The sequence below is a fragment of the Onychomys torridus genome, chromosome 2 (assembly GCF_903995425.1).
Source record: "Onychomys torridus chromosome 2, mOncTor1.1, whole genome shotgun sequence".
Lineage (NCBI taxonomy): Eukaryota > Metazoa > Chordata > Mammalia > Rodentia > Cricetidae > Onychomys > Onychomys torridus.
Genome location: NC_050444.1, coordinates 115,691,652 through 115,708,086, shown reverse-complemented (window position 1 = coordinate 115,708,086; position 16,435 = coordinate 115,691,652). Strand labels below are relative to the sequence as shown.

The 16,435-nt window shown below is 40.3% G+C and overlaps 1 protein-coding gene across 11 annotated transcripts in view; it reads left to right on the top strand.

Annotated features, from left to right (window-relative positions):
- Positions 1 to 16,435, top strand: part of Dock7 (dedicator of cytokinesis 7) — a 186,940-nt gene that overhangs the window by 43,533 nt on the left and 126,972 nt on the right. For all 11 annotated transcript variants that reach the window (XM_036180182.1, XM_036180187.1, XM_036180185.1 and 8 more), the window contains exons 8-11: positions 4,052 to 4,118; positions 5,579 to 5,728; positions 12,154 to 12,234; positions 15,119 to 15,284. In XM_036180182.1, coding sequence (XP_036036075.1) covers positions 4,052 to 4,118; positions 5,579 to 5,728; positions 12,154 to 12,234; positions 15,119 to 15,284 — 464 coding nt within the window. The remainder of the gene's footprint in view (positions 1 to 4,051; positions 4,119 to 5,578; positions 5,729 to 12,153; positions 12,235 to 15,118; positions 15,285 to 16,435) is intronic.

Genomic DNA, 16,435 nt, shown 5'->3' with positions numbered 1-16,435 from the left:
CCTCACTGACTTTCTCCCCTCCCCCTTCCCTCTCTGACTTTCTCCTCTCCTCCTTCCCTCTCTGACTTTCTCCTCTCCTCCTTCCCTCTCTGACTTTCTCCTCTCCCCCTTCCCTCTCTGACTTTCTCCTCTCCCCCTTCCCTCTCTGACTTTCTCCTCTCCCCCTTCCCTCTCTGACTTTCTCCTCTCCTCCTTCCCTCTCTGACTTTCTCCTCTCCTCCTTCCCTCTCTGACTTTCTCCTCTCCTCCTTCCCTCTCTTTGGCTTCTCTTCTCCTCTGTCTTCTCTTCTCATACCTCTCCATTATGGTACTGGAGATTGAACGTAGGCCTCACACATGCTGGGCACATTCTGTACCACCAAGCTACACCGTTGGTCTGCATCCATACATTTTGCTTCATTGAAATGGACAACTGGTTTTCCATCCAAAGACGTAAGTGTTAAGACAATGTATAGGAAGAGGAGAAAGTATGAACAACACTTATACTTGGTGATGTATTAATATCCAGAATACACACAGAACTACTTATTGATGAAGAAAAAAGCCAAACAGTAAGTAGAAAAATGATCCAGTAGAGCAGTGGTTCTCAACTTGTGGGTTGCCACCCCTTTGGGGGTCAAACAATCTTTTCATAGGGGTTGCCTAAGACCATTGGGAAACATAGATGCTACATTATGATTCACAACAGTAGCAAAATTACAGTTACAGAGTAGCAACAAAAACAATTTTGGTTGGGGCTCACCGTAACATGAACTGTATTAAAGGGTCATAGCATCAAGGATGTTGAACCACTGTAATAGAGGATATTCATATGATATACATCAAAGGTGTATATGGAAAAGTGTATTGCAGTACCACTTACCTGGCTGAGTCTCAAGTATAAGAAGATGCAGAGTAGATTTTTAGTGGCTGTCAAGTACTGAAAGACTCTCTGAGATCCCTTGTACTCAGCATCTATTTGTTTCACTAAGAGAAGCGTTAGCTGGAAGACATTTAAGGAATTGCTCAACATCCCTAATTATCTGGGAAATGCAAATCAAAACAACTCTGAGACCTTACACCTGTCAGAATGGCTAAGATCAAAAACACAGAAGACAGCTTATGCTGGAGAGGATGTGGAGCAAGGGGAACTCTCCTTCACTGCTGGTGGGAATGCAAGCTTGTACAGCCACTTTGGAAATCAATATGGTGCTTCCTTAGAAAATTGGGAATCCATCTCCCCCAAGACCCAGCTATACCACTCTTGGGCATATACCCAAGGAATGCTCAATCATACCACAAGGGCATTTGCTCAGCTATGTTCATATCAGCATTGTTTGTAATAGCCAGAACCTGGAAACAACCTAGATGCCCTTCAGCTGAAGAATGGATAAAGAAAATGTGGTACATATACACAATGGAGTACTACTCAGCTGAGAAAAACAATGACATCATGAGGTTTGCAGGCAAATGGATGGATCTAGAAAAAATCATCCTGAGTGAGGTAACCCAGACTCAGAAAGACAAACATGGTATGTACTCACTCATAGGAGGATGCTAGATGTAAAACAAAGATGACTAGACTACTACTCAAAACTCCAGGGAGGCTACCTAGAAAATAGGGATCGCTCAATGACAGAGAAATGGATGAGATCTACATGAACAACCTGGACGTGAGTGGGGGTAATGAAGGGCAAGTTTCCAGGGAAAGAGAGCTTAGGGGAGCAGGAGATCCCAGCTAGATCAAGAATAGAAAGGGAGAACAAGGAATAACAGGTCATGATAAATGAAGACCACATGAGAACAGGAAGAAGCAAAATGCTAGAGAGGTCCCCAGAAATCCACAATGATATATCCTCTGTAGACTGCTGGCAATGGTCGAGAGAAAGCCTGAACTGACCTAGTCTGGTGATCTGATGGCTAAACACCCTAACTGTTGTGCTAGAACTCTCATCCAATAACTGATGGAAGTGGATACAGAAATCCTTGGCCAGGCCCCAGATGGAGCTCCAGGAGTCCAATTGTTGAGAAAGAGGAGGGACTGTATGAGTGAGAATTGTTGAGACCAAGATTGGAAAAAGCACAGGGACAAATAGCCAAACTAATGGAAACACATGAATTATTAACCAAAAGCTGTGAGCCCCCAGCTGGACCAGGCCCTCTGGATAAGTGAGACAATTGAATAGCTTGAACTGTTTGGGAGGCACCCAGGCAGTGGGACCAGGACCTGTCCTTAGTGCATGAGCTGGCTGATTGGAACCTTGGGCTTACACAGGGACACTTTGCTCAGCCTGGAAGGAGGGGACTGGACCTGCCTGTACTGAATCCACCAGGTTGAAATGAATCTGCAGGGGAGTCTTGGCCATGGAGGAGATGGGAATGGAGGGGAGGGGCTGGGGGGAAGGCAGGGGGGACGAGAAGGGGGAGGACAGGGGAACCCATGGCTGATGTGTAAAATTAAAACACAAATATCCGTATTAAAAAAATTTGAAATAAAATATAAAAAAAAGTTTCAGGGAGGAAGAGTAGAGGCCTGTGCAGGCTCCATTTCCCTTATTCCTTCCCTGTGGAGACCTTGGAGGCCGCGCTTCTCTGTCAAGGGCCTGTCTTGTCTCTTGCTTACCACTTCCTCAGTGTTGGATCGATGATTTCTACTGTTGCTTGTCTAAGTGTGTACACTGTTGTTTTCACATTCTGTGCAGATCTTTTTGAATGGTTGGTTCTTGTTAAACTTTCAGTGTGAAAATGTCTCTTAAAGACTCTGACCTTGACTTATAATTAGCAAACAAGTGCTGTGGAGCAGGATTATTGTGGCTCCAACACTGCTTAGCATTCTTCCCCAGTATTTCTTGCTGTTGAGGCTGTACATGGCAGGATGCTCAGTCACATTCCACATTTCTCCTCGTGAAATGTGGGTAATAGTTCTCCAGCTGAGATAACGAAATGGTCTGCAGCCATGGCCAAGCATCCTCTTGGGTACAGCATTGTCTTGGGCTGAGCCCCCACTCTGCTGTTGTTCCAGTCAGCTTCTCATTGTGTTTGCCTTGTGTCATTAAACATGTCCCTCCTTCCAGTGTGCCAGCTCTGGTTCAGGAAAGTGAAGTAAACATGTCAAGTACAGAGTTAGAAAGGACATCGGACATTTTCATCAAGTGGGGAGTTAAAAAAGCAGGTTATGAAATAGTATTATACTCTTTGTTTAAAGTTTTTCACATGTACGTTTTATATGTCTGGGTAGATGGCTACCCTACTTCTCCTTAGTTCTTTCTGCACAGTGGGAGAGTGGGAGTGTCCAAATGCTTCTGCTTTTCTCTGAGTGTTTTAAATGTATTTTAAATTTTTGGGGTGTGTGGATTATTTGATTTATAGCCTGGAAAAGAAAATACTTTAAAACTTTATTTCAAAGTGAACACACCTAAATAAATAACCTAATCATAGGCTGTAAAGTAATTAGTGTCACAAAATAGACAGACAATTCTGTGAGACTTTTGGGAAATTTAGATTGATTATTGCTGAAAAAATAAGGAATGTTATGTAGAGAATGTATTGGTTTTGAAGCTATGAAAGATACATGTGGAAAGTGTCTTAGTAGAAGGTAGGCATGGAGGTAGGCACAGGGGTGAAGGATGAAGGTATTGAATCAGAATTTCTTTCCAGAGAGATCTTTCTGGAACTTTATCTAGATGTCAGGTGTGTGTGTGTGTGTGTGTGTATGCATGCATGCATGCATGCATGCATGCGCACACGTCCATCCCTGTGTATCTGTCCCATTGTCTGTGTGTGTCCTGTCCCTGTTTGTCTGTCCTAGTGTGTGTTTGTGTGTTTCTGTCCTTCTGTCCGAGTCTGTCTGTCCATGTGAGTACATATGTCTGTGGAGTCCTGAAGAGGGAGCCAGCTCCCCTGCAGCTAGAGTTACAGGGCAGTTGTTAGCTGCCTTGAGTGCTGTAGGTTTTGGGAACTGAACTTGGGTTCTCTGCAAGAGCAACAGTCTTCATTGATGAGCCATCTTTCTAGCCCCAGATTTGTCTTTTATATATATTTTGAAGTTAGTTTATGTTTTTTCTTCATACAGGTTTGAGATTGAAATTGAGCCCATTTTTGCAAGTTTGGCTTTATATGATGTCAAGGAAAAGAAAAAGGTAAGTTTCTGGGATTTGCTTACAGCCATTGTCGTAATCATAAGTTTCAGAAATCTGCTTACATGCTTTTTGCTTTATAAGATAAACAACTAGTGATTTCTCATATATTATTAACTGAACAAGTAAATAGAAATTTACCATTTCAAGACTAGTTAAATATTTTCTTCTTATTGAAAATACTTTAATTGAAACCTGGTTTTTGATTATTGAAAAAAGTCCCAAAGCAAATAGCAGAAGCAACTTTTGAGAAAGAGACAAGCAAGTTGGAGAGAGGTGGTGCACACCTTTAATCCCAGCACTTGGGAGGCAGAGGCAGGCAAGGCCAGCCTGATTGAGGACAGCCAGGGCTGTTACACAAAGAAATCTTATCTTGAGAAACAAACAAGGAGGGGGAGGGGGAGGGGAAAGGAGAGGAGGAGGAGGAGGAAGAGGAGGAGGAGGAGGAAGAGGAGGAGGAGGAGGAAGAGGAGGAGGAGGAGGAGGAGGAGGAGGAGGAGGAAGAGGAGGAGGAGGAGGAGGAGGAGGAGGAGGAGGAGGAGAAGAAGAAGAAGAAGAAGAAGAAGAAGAAGAAGAAGAAGAAGAAGAAGAAGAAGAAGAAGAAGTAGTAGTAGAAGAAGAAGAAGAAGAGGAGGAAGAAGAAAACACAAGGCAATGCAGGAAAGGGAAATTCCTGGAAGCCGTATGTAGGGAAAGAAACATAGCACTCACCGAAGTTTATTGATGCAGTTTGAAACTTCTAATAGCTGTGGCTGTTTTATGTGTGTTTAGGTGGTGCGTCTGAAGAGTGAGTTTAGCTTTACTGTGCTGTTTTTATTCTGCTTCAGAGTTTTCAAAGGGCATTAAATAGCTCTTCTTGATGTTTCTTTTCTTCTCCCTGTCCTTCACCTCTCCCTGCCTCTTCCTGTGTTCTTTCTGGGGTGCTGGGGATGGAGCCCAGGATTCTGAGGTTTGAGTCTGGAGTCTAGCACTCTCCACATCTCTGGTCCAGCATTTTTTACTTTAGTATGTGCTAAGTCACGCTGAACTAGAAACTTGAAGGTGCCTTCATTATCAACATATGACCTGTGATAGATTTCTTCAGGAGAACTTGCTCTAGTAGCTTATATTTATAAAATGAAAATTGCTGAGATGTTATTAATACAAAGTTTTAAAATTCAGTTTATAGTCAATCACCTCAGTGGTAATTGACTTAGCTGTACTTTTAACTAAGGAATGAGATATGACTCTTTAGAAAATGTTTCTATGTTATATTCCAAAGTAGCTTATACAGTTTTTTGACTTTGATGCAGATATGTAGATTGGTCTCAGTGAAATATATATTCAACTGTGAATTAGAATGGAGTGTTGTAAAATATGATGTTTTATTATCCGTAATACTTTAAGATTTTACATATATGCTTTTTGTGCATTTCATAAATTTTGTGTTGATGTAAAATGTAATGTCTGAATGTATTTTTCAGATTTCAGAAAACTTTTATTTTGACCTTAATTCGGAACAGATGAAGGGATTGTTACGGCCACATGTACCACCTGCTGCTATTACCACTCTGGCTAGATCAGCTATTTTTTCTATAACTTATCCTTCCCAAGATGTCTTTCTTGTGATAAAGGTGAGACTATCGTGAACAGATGTGTTTATTTGGGTGTCTATTCCTGTCTTTGTCAATATTGCAAGCTTAGGACAGTGCCTTGTCTTTCCTTGGTTTTGTATTTGATTCTTTGCAGTGCCACCCTGGACATAAGCTCCAGTTATGACCTCACTTCCCTGAATGGAATGTAGTATTAATCATGGCTCTGTGGTCAAATGGCAGTGGATTTATCTTAAGGGATTTTCTCATGTGATCTTGGAAGTTGACTGACTCTGATTTGTAGGGCAAGCTGCCAAATGCAAGTTCAGTTAGCTTGGAGATTCAGGCTAGGTTTCTGTTACAGTTTTCTTCAGGAAAACTTAGTCTTTGTTGAGGCCCACCCACACAGTAGAGATTAATCAACTCTATTCAAGGTCTACTATTCTAATTCTTTCAAAAACAAAAACAAAAAAACAAAACAAAACAAAAAACAAAAACCCAAAACCAAAACATTTTCACAGCAACATTTAGAAACACTGTTTTTCAACCTGTGGGTCATGATGCCTTTGGATCCTTTCACAGGGGGCACATATCACATGTCTTGCATGTCAGATATTTACATTACCATTCATAAGAGTAACAAAATTATAGTTATGAAGTAGCAACAAAATAATTTTATGGTTGGGAGTCACCACAACATGAGGGTTGCAGCACTTGGAAGATTGAGAACCACTGATTTAAAGGAATTAGACAAAGTAACTGAATAGCCAGTGTGCTAAAATTAACACTCATACTTGCTACAGTGCAGTTATTTTACTGAGTTTCTAGGTCATATAAATATGAAAACTAAACTAAATCATTGTGACTCGACCGTCAGCCAGTTGAAATAAGAATCCATCAGCCAGTTGAAATAAGAATTGGTCTCTGGATATAGAGGCACATGCCTGTAACTCTAGCACTTAAAAGTAGAGGCAGGAAGGTTGGAAACTTGAGTATAGCTGGACTTCCTAGCAAGAACCTGTTTCTTAAAAAGCAAAACAAAATGAAAATAACAACCACAAAATGCTCCAAGCATACCTCCCCTAGAAAAATAATTAGAAATTCTAGAGACTAGCAAGGCCTGGTAAGGTCTATAATTCCAGCTGCTTGGTAGACTGAGGCAGGAGGATTGGGAATTCAAGGCTAGACTGGGTTATAGAGAGAATTTGAGGCCAGCCTGGGCAACTTAAGGAAAACTTGTCTCAAAATAAAAAGTAAACCGAGGGCTGGGTATGTAGTTTAGTGGTAGAACACTTGTCTGGAGTGCACATGGCTGGCACTAGGTTTAGTCCCCAGTATTGGGGGTGAGGGAGTAAATTCAGATGTTACTGTGCTGCTGTCTTGTTGTAACTTAAAGACTAATTGGGACCTAAAGGTCTAAAAGGTGCTCTGCAGGTCTAAAGGTGCTCACTTTTCAGCACTTGAATCCGTTCCTGGAATCCATGTGGTGGATGAAGAGAACTGACTCTGGCAGGCATGTTGGTGCCCTGTCCTTCATAAACAAAATAAATAAATAAATGTCAAAAAACCAAACTAACGGAAGGACTTGCGTACTTGACTTTGGTTAAATTGACCTTGACTTGAGAGCAACCTAAAATAAATTCCTTAGTCACTTTATTTATATAAAATTACTCTAAAGAGGTAATGAATTTTTTTAATAAGATGGTAAAGTAGATTTTCATAAAAATGAGTCCTTTTTACCCACAGGAATAATGCCCGAATTTGTTGGATGCATTCCTATGAATTCAGGTTAAAATTAGTGTTAATTTCAATGAACAGTCCTGGAGAAATTCACTTTAGATAATCCTCTTAAATGAGGTGAGTTCTGTTGGGTTTGGTGGTGCACACCTTTAGTCACACCTTTATCTCAGCACTGCAGAGGCAGGCGATCTGTGAGTCTAAGACCAGTTTGGTCGACATGTAGCAAGGACTACATACAGAGACCATGCCTTCAGATACCAATAACAACAACAACAATATGGTTATGATTATTTTACAAAAGAGATGAACATGAATGAAAAATGCAGTTATCTTAAATGGAGAAAATGGCAAGATTTTATAAATGATCATCTTGGGAGAAAAGAGCTAGTAAGGCAAAGATGATTGGAAATGAAGTAAATTTCTGATTTAGTTGTCATTTTGGGAATAAATGGCTTTAAGGATTAGGAATAAAAAACATTGAATTTAAATTTTCAGTATAAAGAAATAGATAAATCATGATAAATTCATATGGTGTAAAACCATAATTTGAAAAATTCTGTTATGGTAACAAATATGAGAATATTTAATGAAAAATAAATCTATATATCATAGTTCTCATAAAATACAAGTAAATGCAGATTTGTGTATATACATAAGCACATACATATGTATATGTTTGTGTATGTGAGAAATTTTCTATAATTACCAAATGAAAATTATTATTTTTTTATTTTATGTGTATGGGTGTTTTCCGTTCATGTATGTCTGTGATACCTGCAGAGGCCAGAAGGGTGTCAGATTTCCTGGGAACTGGGCTTACAGATGGTTGTGAGCTGCCATGTAGGTGCTGGGAATCAAACCTGGGTTCTCTGGAAGAGCAGCATGTTCTCTTAACTGCTGAGTCATCTTTTTAACTTCTGTTTTAAAGGAAGTTAATTTTGGAGATTTTCTTTAGTTATTTGTGGTTCATCATGATATTTCTTTCCTTTTTTTCCCCCTAAGAAGAATAATTTGGTTTGGTTTATAGTTTCAGTCAATTTTTATCATTTCTTGAGAGAAAATTTCCTTAGCACTTACGTTGTATAGTTGTTGCTATACAAGAACAACAGAGGATATCCCAGTGGGCTGTAACAAAAAGCCTTTATTTATAATTCTGTTACAGTTCTTGTATATTTATTTATATATCTGACTTATGCATTGGTCAGTCAATCTTGGCTACACTGTTTTCATATGGTTGCATTTGTGTGTCTGTAGGTTGTCTGGAACCAGATGGTGTTTGTGTGTCTTTAGGTTGTCTGGAACCAGATGGTTGTATTTGTGTGTCTATAGGTTGTCTGGAACCAGATGGTGTTTGTGTGTCTGTAGGTTGTCTGGAACCAGTTGAATGGTCTCTGGGTGTTCTCTCTGTGCAGTAAATTCTTGATCTTTGTAGACATACCAAAGAGTAGACTCAGCTGCATAGCTGCTTTTCAGGTCTTTGGCCGTATCATGGCAGCTAACATCCCATTTGCCGGAGCAGGTCATAATAGAACAGAAACTCAGGCAACTGGGATGTATATAATAGGTCTCTATTGGAAGGAAGTTCACAGCATCTTGTAGCAAAGGGAAGATAAAGGAAGGGTAAAGAATTGGGCTATTAGTGCAATATTGCTGACTGGAATATTGGGATTCTTTTTTTTTTTTTTTCTCGAGACAGGGTTTCTCTGTGTAGCTTTTCGCCTTTCCTGGAACTCACTCTGTAGACCAGGTTGGCCTTGAACTCACAGAGATCTGCCTGCCTCTGCCTCCCGAATGCTGAGATTAAAGGCATTCACCACCAGCACCTGGCATCATATTCCTTCTTTAGACCCTCTCCAAAGTTCTGAGAACCATATGATCAGCTTTGTCACAGTGACAACCCCACTTCTGGTACCATTTTCTACATTAGTTACTCTTTTTCCTGGTCTTACCAAATAACCAATGACAAGTAACTTAGGGAAGGAAGAAATTATTTTGGCTAACAGTTTGAGAGGATACTCTCCATAATGAAGGGGAAGGCACCATGGTGACAAGGGTGCAGCTGAGACTCCTAACCTTTTCAGACTTTTGTGGAACTGGAAGCAGAGAGCATGGAGGATGAATAAGTGGGCTATAAAACCTCAATGCTTGCCTCATCCACCTCCTCCTTCCAGCCAACCTCTACCTCTATGTGTTCCCTAATCTTCTAGGACAGCTCCACTGGTTGGGGTCCAAGTGTTGAAACATGAATTTATTTGGGATATTCTATATTAAGCTGTAACAAAATCATTTGTTTATTGGTTAAATGGATTTATCATCATCACTGTTGCTTTTCCTGAGTTGTAGGGGTTCTTTATGCATTTGAAATACTAATTTGTAGTCAGACATACATTTTCCATATAATTTCATCCCATTCTTAAGGTTGTCTTTTCATTCTGTTTATTTTGTCCTTTAATGTGTTAAGTTTTGATACAGTTTGTCTGTTTTTTCCTATATCCCTGTACCGTCACGTTCAAGAACAAACTCTTCCAAGTCTGTGAAGAACTTTTAAAAAAAGTTTTATAATTTTTAGTCTTACGTTCAGGCGTTAGGTCCATTCGGGCTTGATTTTTAGATAAAGTGTAAAGTGAGGATTCAGCTGCATTAGCAGCCTTCATTGCCGTGTTTGTTGGAAAGAGTGCCCTTCACACATTGAGTCATATTGACATCCTTTGTCAAAAAACACTGGATAAGACTGGAGAGATGGCTCAGTGATGAAGAGCACTCGTTGCTCTTGCAGACAATCTGGGTTTTCTTCCTTGAACCCACACGGTTCTAGGGATTTGACACCCTCTTCTGACCTCCACAGGCACCAGGTGCATATGTAGTGCACATACATACATGGAGACAGAAGAGTCATACACATGATTGTGTTAACATTGGACTGCATGCAAGGGTTTTTGCTGGATTCCTCTTCCATTCCATTGTGAACACATCTCATTTATTCATTATTATTACATCAGTGTGACCAAATACCTGGCAGAAATGTGGGAGAAAGTATTTCTTTTGGCTAATTGTTTCATAGGGATTCTAGTCATCCAAATGTCTGATAGACCACGGGAGAGAGGATCCATTTTGGCTTATGGTTGTAGAAGGATTCCGTCCCAAGCACCTGACAAAACAAAAGGGAAACAGGTTGGCTTATGGTTTCAGAGGAATTGCAGTGCATTGGGGAAGCAGCATGGAGAAGGCTCCGATTGCGGCTGTAGGTGCATGAAATGACATTTCTTTACATTGTGGTTTTCCAGAGAGCAGAGGATACTTGACTGGAACCCAGTGTACTATATCACAATCAGGTTCCACTTTTTAAGTGTTCATAGCCTGCAAGCCTGTGACCCTCTGTTCAAATCAGGAACCTGGGGCTGGCATTCCAGATTTAAAGTGCAGGCTTTGTCTTCCCGCAAGGCCACAGTTCTATCGATTTGTGGTTGGTCTCACATCTGAAGTGAATCTCTACTCAGTCCCTTTTCCTCAGGCTTCAGATTTCTCTAGAGATTCCTTTTCAAATTTAGGATGGGTTTTTGTTTTCTGTCGAAACAATCATTGGAATTTTGATAGAAATTTCATTAATTGTGCACAACAGGCAATATTGGATTCTTAATTCTATTAAATCTTTCACTTCATGACTTTAAAATATCTTTGGAATTTTTTTATGCTTTTATTTCTGTCAGTAACATTTTACTGTTTTCATTGTATAGATTTTTTTTACTTCCTTGGTTTAAGTTTATTCCTTTCTTAATTTTCTTTTTAGAATTTGTCATTGTTAATGTGTACCCTTTGTATACTGAAAGTTTGTTGTATTTGTTCATTTATTTATTTATTTTTGATGGTTGTTTTGATTCTTTTGAAACAGAATTTTACTATGCAGCCAGGCTAGCTTAGAATGTGCTAGTCCTGGGGTGGGTGGGCCTCAACATTTGCAACTCTGGCCTCATCCTATTGAGTGCTGGGGTAGCAGGCAGTGCAGGCATATCAACAGTGGCCGGAATCTATGATGTGGTTTTTCTCTTCTTGCATGAAATCTTTAGAGTTTTCCACATAAAAGATCATGCTGTCAAAACAAAAATAACGATGATGATAATGCTGTAGCTGCCGCCGCCGAGTGTGGTGGCACACGCCTTTTATCCCAGTGCTGGGGAGGTGGAGGCAGGTGGGTCTGGTCTACAGAGTGAGTTCCAGGACAGCCAGGGCTACACAGAGAAACCTTGTCTCAAAAACCTGCTAATGATAATAATAATAGTAATAAAGGTCACGCTGTCAGTAGAGATCATTTCACTTCTTCCTTTCCATGTCGCCTGTCTGTCATTTCTTTTGCTTGCTGATTGCTATAGCTCTAACCCCAGCACGGGTTTGTATTGAAAATGCAAAACTGGATGTTCTTGTCTTGTTGCTGATTTTAGAGGGCAAGTTTTGAGTCACTCTTGAGAATGTTAGCTGTGGGCTTTTCATATATAGTCTTTTTATATTGAGGTAGTTCCTTGTGTTCATAGTTTTTGAGTGTTTTCTAAAGGGAAATGATTCTGAATATCCATTTTCTGCATAGAGATGATCATTCTCCTTTCCTCTAACATTCTGTTTATGTGTGCTGTATCATATTGATTTTTAGTATATCGAACCATCCTTTGATTTCTGACTGAGTGCATTTATTTTTAAAACCTTAGCTAAACTTTTCTGTTTTTGCTTCTTGACAGCTAGAAAAAGTTCTACAGCAAGGAGACATTGGAGAGTGTGCAGAACCATATATGATTTTCAAAGAAGCTGATGCCACCAAGGTACCATTTCAGGCCTCATTTTCACATATCGCTCCTATTGTAATTTGGGAAAAATAAAAGCATAAAGTCTTTACAATCATTTACTGTTAATTCATTTCTTCCTGCTTGTCTGCTTTCTCTCATTTTGTTCCCTGTTTTGTTATTTAGCTTGTATTGTGTCCTGTGCTGGTCTTAAAATCTCTTCTACCCACATCTAATTCTTTACAAGTTATTTTTGGTGGGAGGGGCAGAGAGATAACCCAGCGGGTAAAGCATTTGCTGTGCAAGCCCAATAACCTTAGCTTGACCCCAGACTCCAAAACATTCTCTTCTGAACTTGAAGACACACACAAGTGAAACACTCCTCCCACGACTCCCCAACACTAATAGTATTAGTAGTAACAGTGATTTAAGCAGAGCTTAAAAATTATTTTTCTTGATGAGAACTAAGCTAATTAAATTTAACTTCTAAATAATTTAGAAGTTCTTTTATTTACAAAATAGTGTTGTTGATGAAACTTCCTAGCATTGAAATTCCTGTTTCTGATTTTGTCATCTTGAGAGGAAAGAAAGATGGGCAAGCGTCATATGCACATACGTGTCACAAATGGCAGGTTAGGAAGGGAGCATGGCTGTGGTACCATCAGCAGCTGCCAGCAGTAAAATATCCAGGCTCTGACTTGTTAAATTGTCATGCTATAAATGAGGGGAGTAGCTGAGCTAATTTTAAACTGTCGGTAAATTACAATAGCCATGAGATGGGAGCAGGGACACAGACCAATGATGAACGAGTCCAGACCAACAATCAAAGAAACAGGAAAACACTACTGCAGGGGACCGAACTCTGGAGTGGTCATGGTCCAGCCGCATGCCCACATTGTGTAAATCATCCTGAAGATGGCTCAGAGTTTAGGCTGCCTCTGAACCCCGTCACTTCTTTCTCACTTAGAGTGAGGTGTGTCCTGATGAGTATCCTGCCTTGGGACTCAGAGCTAGCATCTTAGTTCACTTTCTATTTCGTGATAAATACCATGTCAAAAAACAACTTGGGAAAGAAAGGGTTTATTTGATATATATATCCTAGGCCATAGTCCATCTGTCTTCATCAGGGTTACTATTACTGTGATGAAACACCTTGACCAAAGCAACTTGGGGAAGAAAGGGTTTATTTGGCTTACATTTTGACATTGTAGTTCATTGCTGAAGGTAGTCAGGGCAGGAACTCAAACAGGGCAGGAACATGGAGACTTGCTCAGCCTGCTTCCTTATACCCTAGGACTACCAGCACAGGGATAGCACCAATCATAATGGGCTTGCCCCCCCCAACCCCCCATTCCATTGATCACTAATTAAGAAAATGCCTTACAGCCAGATCTTATGGAAGCATTTTCTTGTTTTTCTTTTTTCTTTTCTTTTTCTTTCTTTCTTTTGGGGAGGCTTTTCTTAATTGAGGTTCCCTCCTCTCTGATGACTCCAGTGTATTTCAAATTGACATAAAACTGGCTAGTATACCATCACTGAGGGAAATCAGGGCAGGAACTTAGAGGTAGAAGACCATGGAGAAAATGATTATTGTCTTTTCCAGGTCATGTTTAGCTGCCCTTATACGTCCTGGGGGCCTGAGCTGGGGTGGCACTGCTGGTAGTGGGGGCAGGGCTCTCTCACATCAGTCATTGATTAAAATACCCTACAGAGATGCCTATAAGCTAATCTGATGGAGGCATTTTCTGAATTGAGGTACCCTCTTCCCAGATGAACCTGGTTTGTGTCAAGTTGCCAAAAACCTAAATTATACAGCTGGGGCAGGGGGAATAGAAAACTACCAAAATGGTACCAGTATTTATTGCGGTGTCTACTGTACATCCAGGAGAGTTATTGTTTGAAGAACCTAAATGTCAGGTGAAGGGGATAGCTTACTTGGTAGAGGTATTTGCCAGCATGCACAAGGCCATGGGTTCAATCCCTAGTACTTCATAAAGCCGATGTGCAAATATGCCTATGATCCGGGAGGTAGAAGTGATAGGGTGGAAGTCCAAGGCCATCCTTGAATACACAGCAAGTTTAAGGACAGTCTGCAATACATGACCCTGACCAATAAGAACAGGAGGAAGAGAAAGTTGTCTGGTTATCAAGCATGCTTACATCTACCAGTCAGTGTAAATATGTACAGAAAAAAATTAGAATAAGACACTGGTATACTTGTGAGTTTATGTAGCAGAACCGATTTCGTGTGTTAATGATATCCAGGGAAAAGCCAAAATACTTTAACACGAATTTAACTACACAACCAAAGATCAGAAACGCATATATGAGCTCAAATCTTTGTGTGAGTCATTTTTCTGTTTCGTTTGTTTTTTAAAGAAAGTTTTGAGAAAGACTCAGTTTTTGAGGAATTTTTAAGAAAGACTTGGGTTTTCTCTAGAGCTCATAAAGACAAACCTTTTCTAGATCTCTTTCTTTTCTAGCTGTTCTGGCATTAAATCTGTGTTAAAATGACTGACTGCAGTCACACTTCGTTTCCTAAAAGATCACTTGCAGTCCTTAAGTGTGCCTGGTCCTCTCCTCACCTTTCTCTTTTGTCAGGATGACCTGTTCACAAACAGAAATCACAGTGCTTTCTTCCACGCAGACATGTGTAGAACAAGTTGAGTTCCCGTGTTCAGGTAGTACCTTGTGTTTTCGCAGATGCAGGTTACTGTGTTCTCCGCTTCACACTGAGGGTATGACCTAAGTCTTTCTTTGTACATGGTGGACAGGCAAGCATTGCACTTCTGAGCTCTGTGCTCAGCCTTTGTTTTGCTGTCTTTGCTAAGAATTGAGCACTTACCCTGCCCTTGATGCTGTGTGACATAGCCCTTAGGTGGTTTCCTTTAAGTGTGATCATGGATCAAGTTATGTTTTACAGAATAAGGAAAAATTGGAGAAGCTGAAAAGTCAAGCTGACCAGTTTTGCCAGAGACTTGGGAAATACCGCATGCCTTTTGCTTGGACTGCGATTCATTTAATGAATATTGTTAGCAGTGCTGGCAGTTTGGAAAGAGACTCCACAGAAGTAGAAATCAGTACTGGAGGTAAGAGTGCTTTGTATACATTGTTTCTAAAGCAGAACTCCCCCCCCCCCCCCCCCCCAGGCTTGTTGTACTTACTGTAACCTGGGCAGTATATTTTCTCCCCCGGCCGGGGCTGCACACCTGGAGAACCAGCACTCTGAGCAGCTTCAGTTCCAGGTCAGCCCAGGCTTCATTCATGAGGCCGTGCCACCCCTCACCCTAAAATAGAAAGAGGGAGGAAAATACATTTAAACATTGCACATTTATTGAAATACAATTTGCACATTATCAAGTCCCCCGTTTAAAGGGTGTGTATGTTACGATGCTTTCTTTTGCTGTAGTCACGGGGCTCTGCAGGCACACCAAAGTCCGTGTTTGGGACATGTTCATATCTATTAGCAGTTGTTCCTCATTATCTCCATGCTTCCAAGCCCATCCAGAAACAACCCCTAATAGACTTTCTGTCTTTATGGATTTGTCTATTCCATACATTTAATGTAAATAGAATTAATAATGCATGGTGTTGGTGGCAGGCTTGTTTCATATAATGTTTTCACAGGTATTACCCATGATATAGCATGTATTGTATTTGATTTCCTTTTGTCATGACACCTCGTATTTATATACTGCATTGATTTAACCAGTTTATTATTGATGATAATTTGAGTTTATGAAAATACTGCAATGAACAGTCATATAGAAGCTGTTCTCAGGTCTCCAGTACTGGGATTGAACCCATGGCCTCTTATGCATGCCAAGCAAAGTACTCTACTGCTGAGCTACGTAAAAGCCTTTGCATATTTGTGTGTTTTTATTTCTTTTTACTGCATAGCTAGAAATGGAATTACCATCTTGCAGCAACTCTCTAATAAACATTCTGAGGCTGTCAAACTATCTGCCAGTATGGCTGCACTTTAAAATTCTGCCAGGGCTGGAGAAATGGCTCAGTGGTTAAGAGCACTGTCCTGAGTTCAATTCCCAGCAACTACATGGTGGCTCACAACTCACAGCCATCTTTAAAGGCGTACATGCAGATAGAGCACTCATACATAAAACAAATAAATCTTTTTTTAAAAAGTTCCCATTTCTCCTTATCTTTGCCAGTACTAAATACTGTCTGATTTTAATGATAGCATCCTAGTGTAGGTGAAATGGCATCTCATTCTGGATTG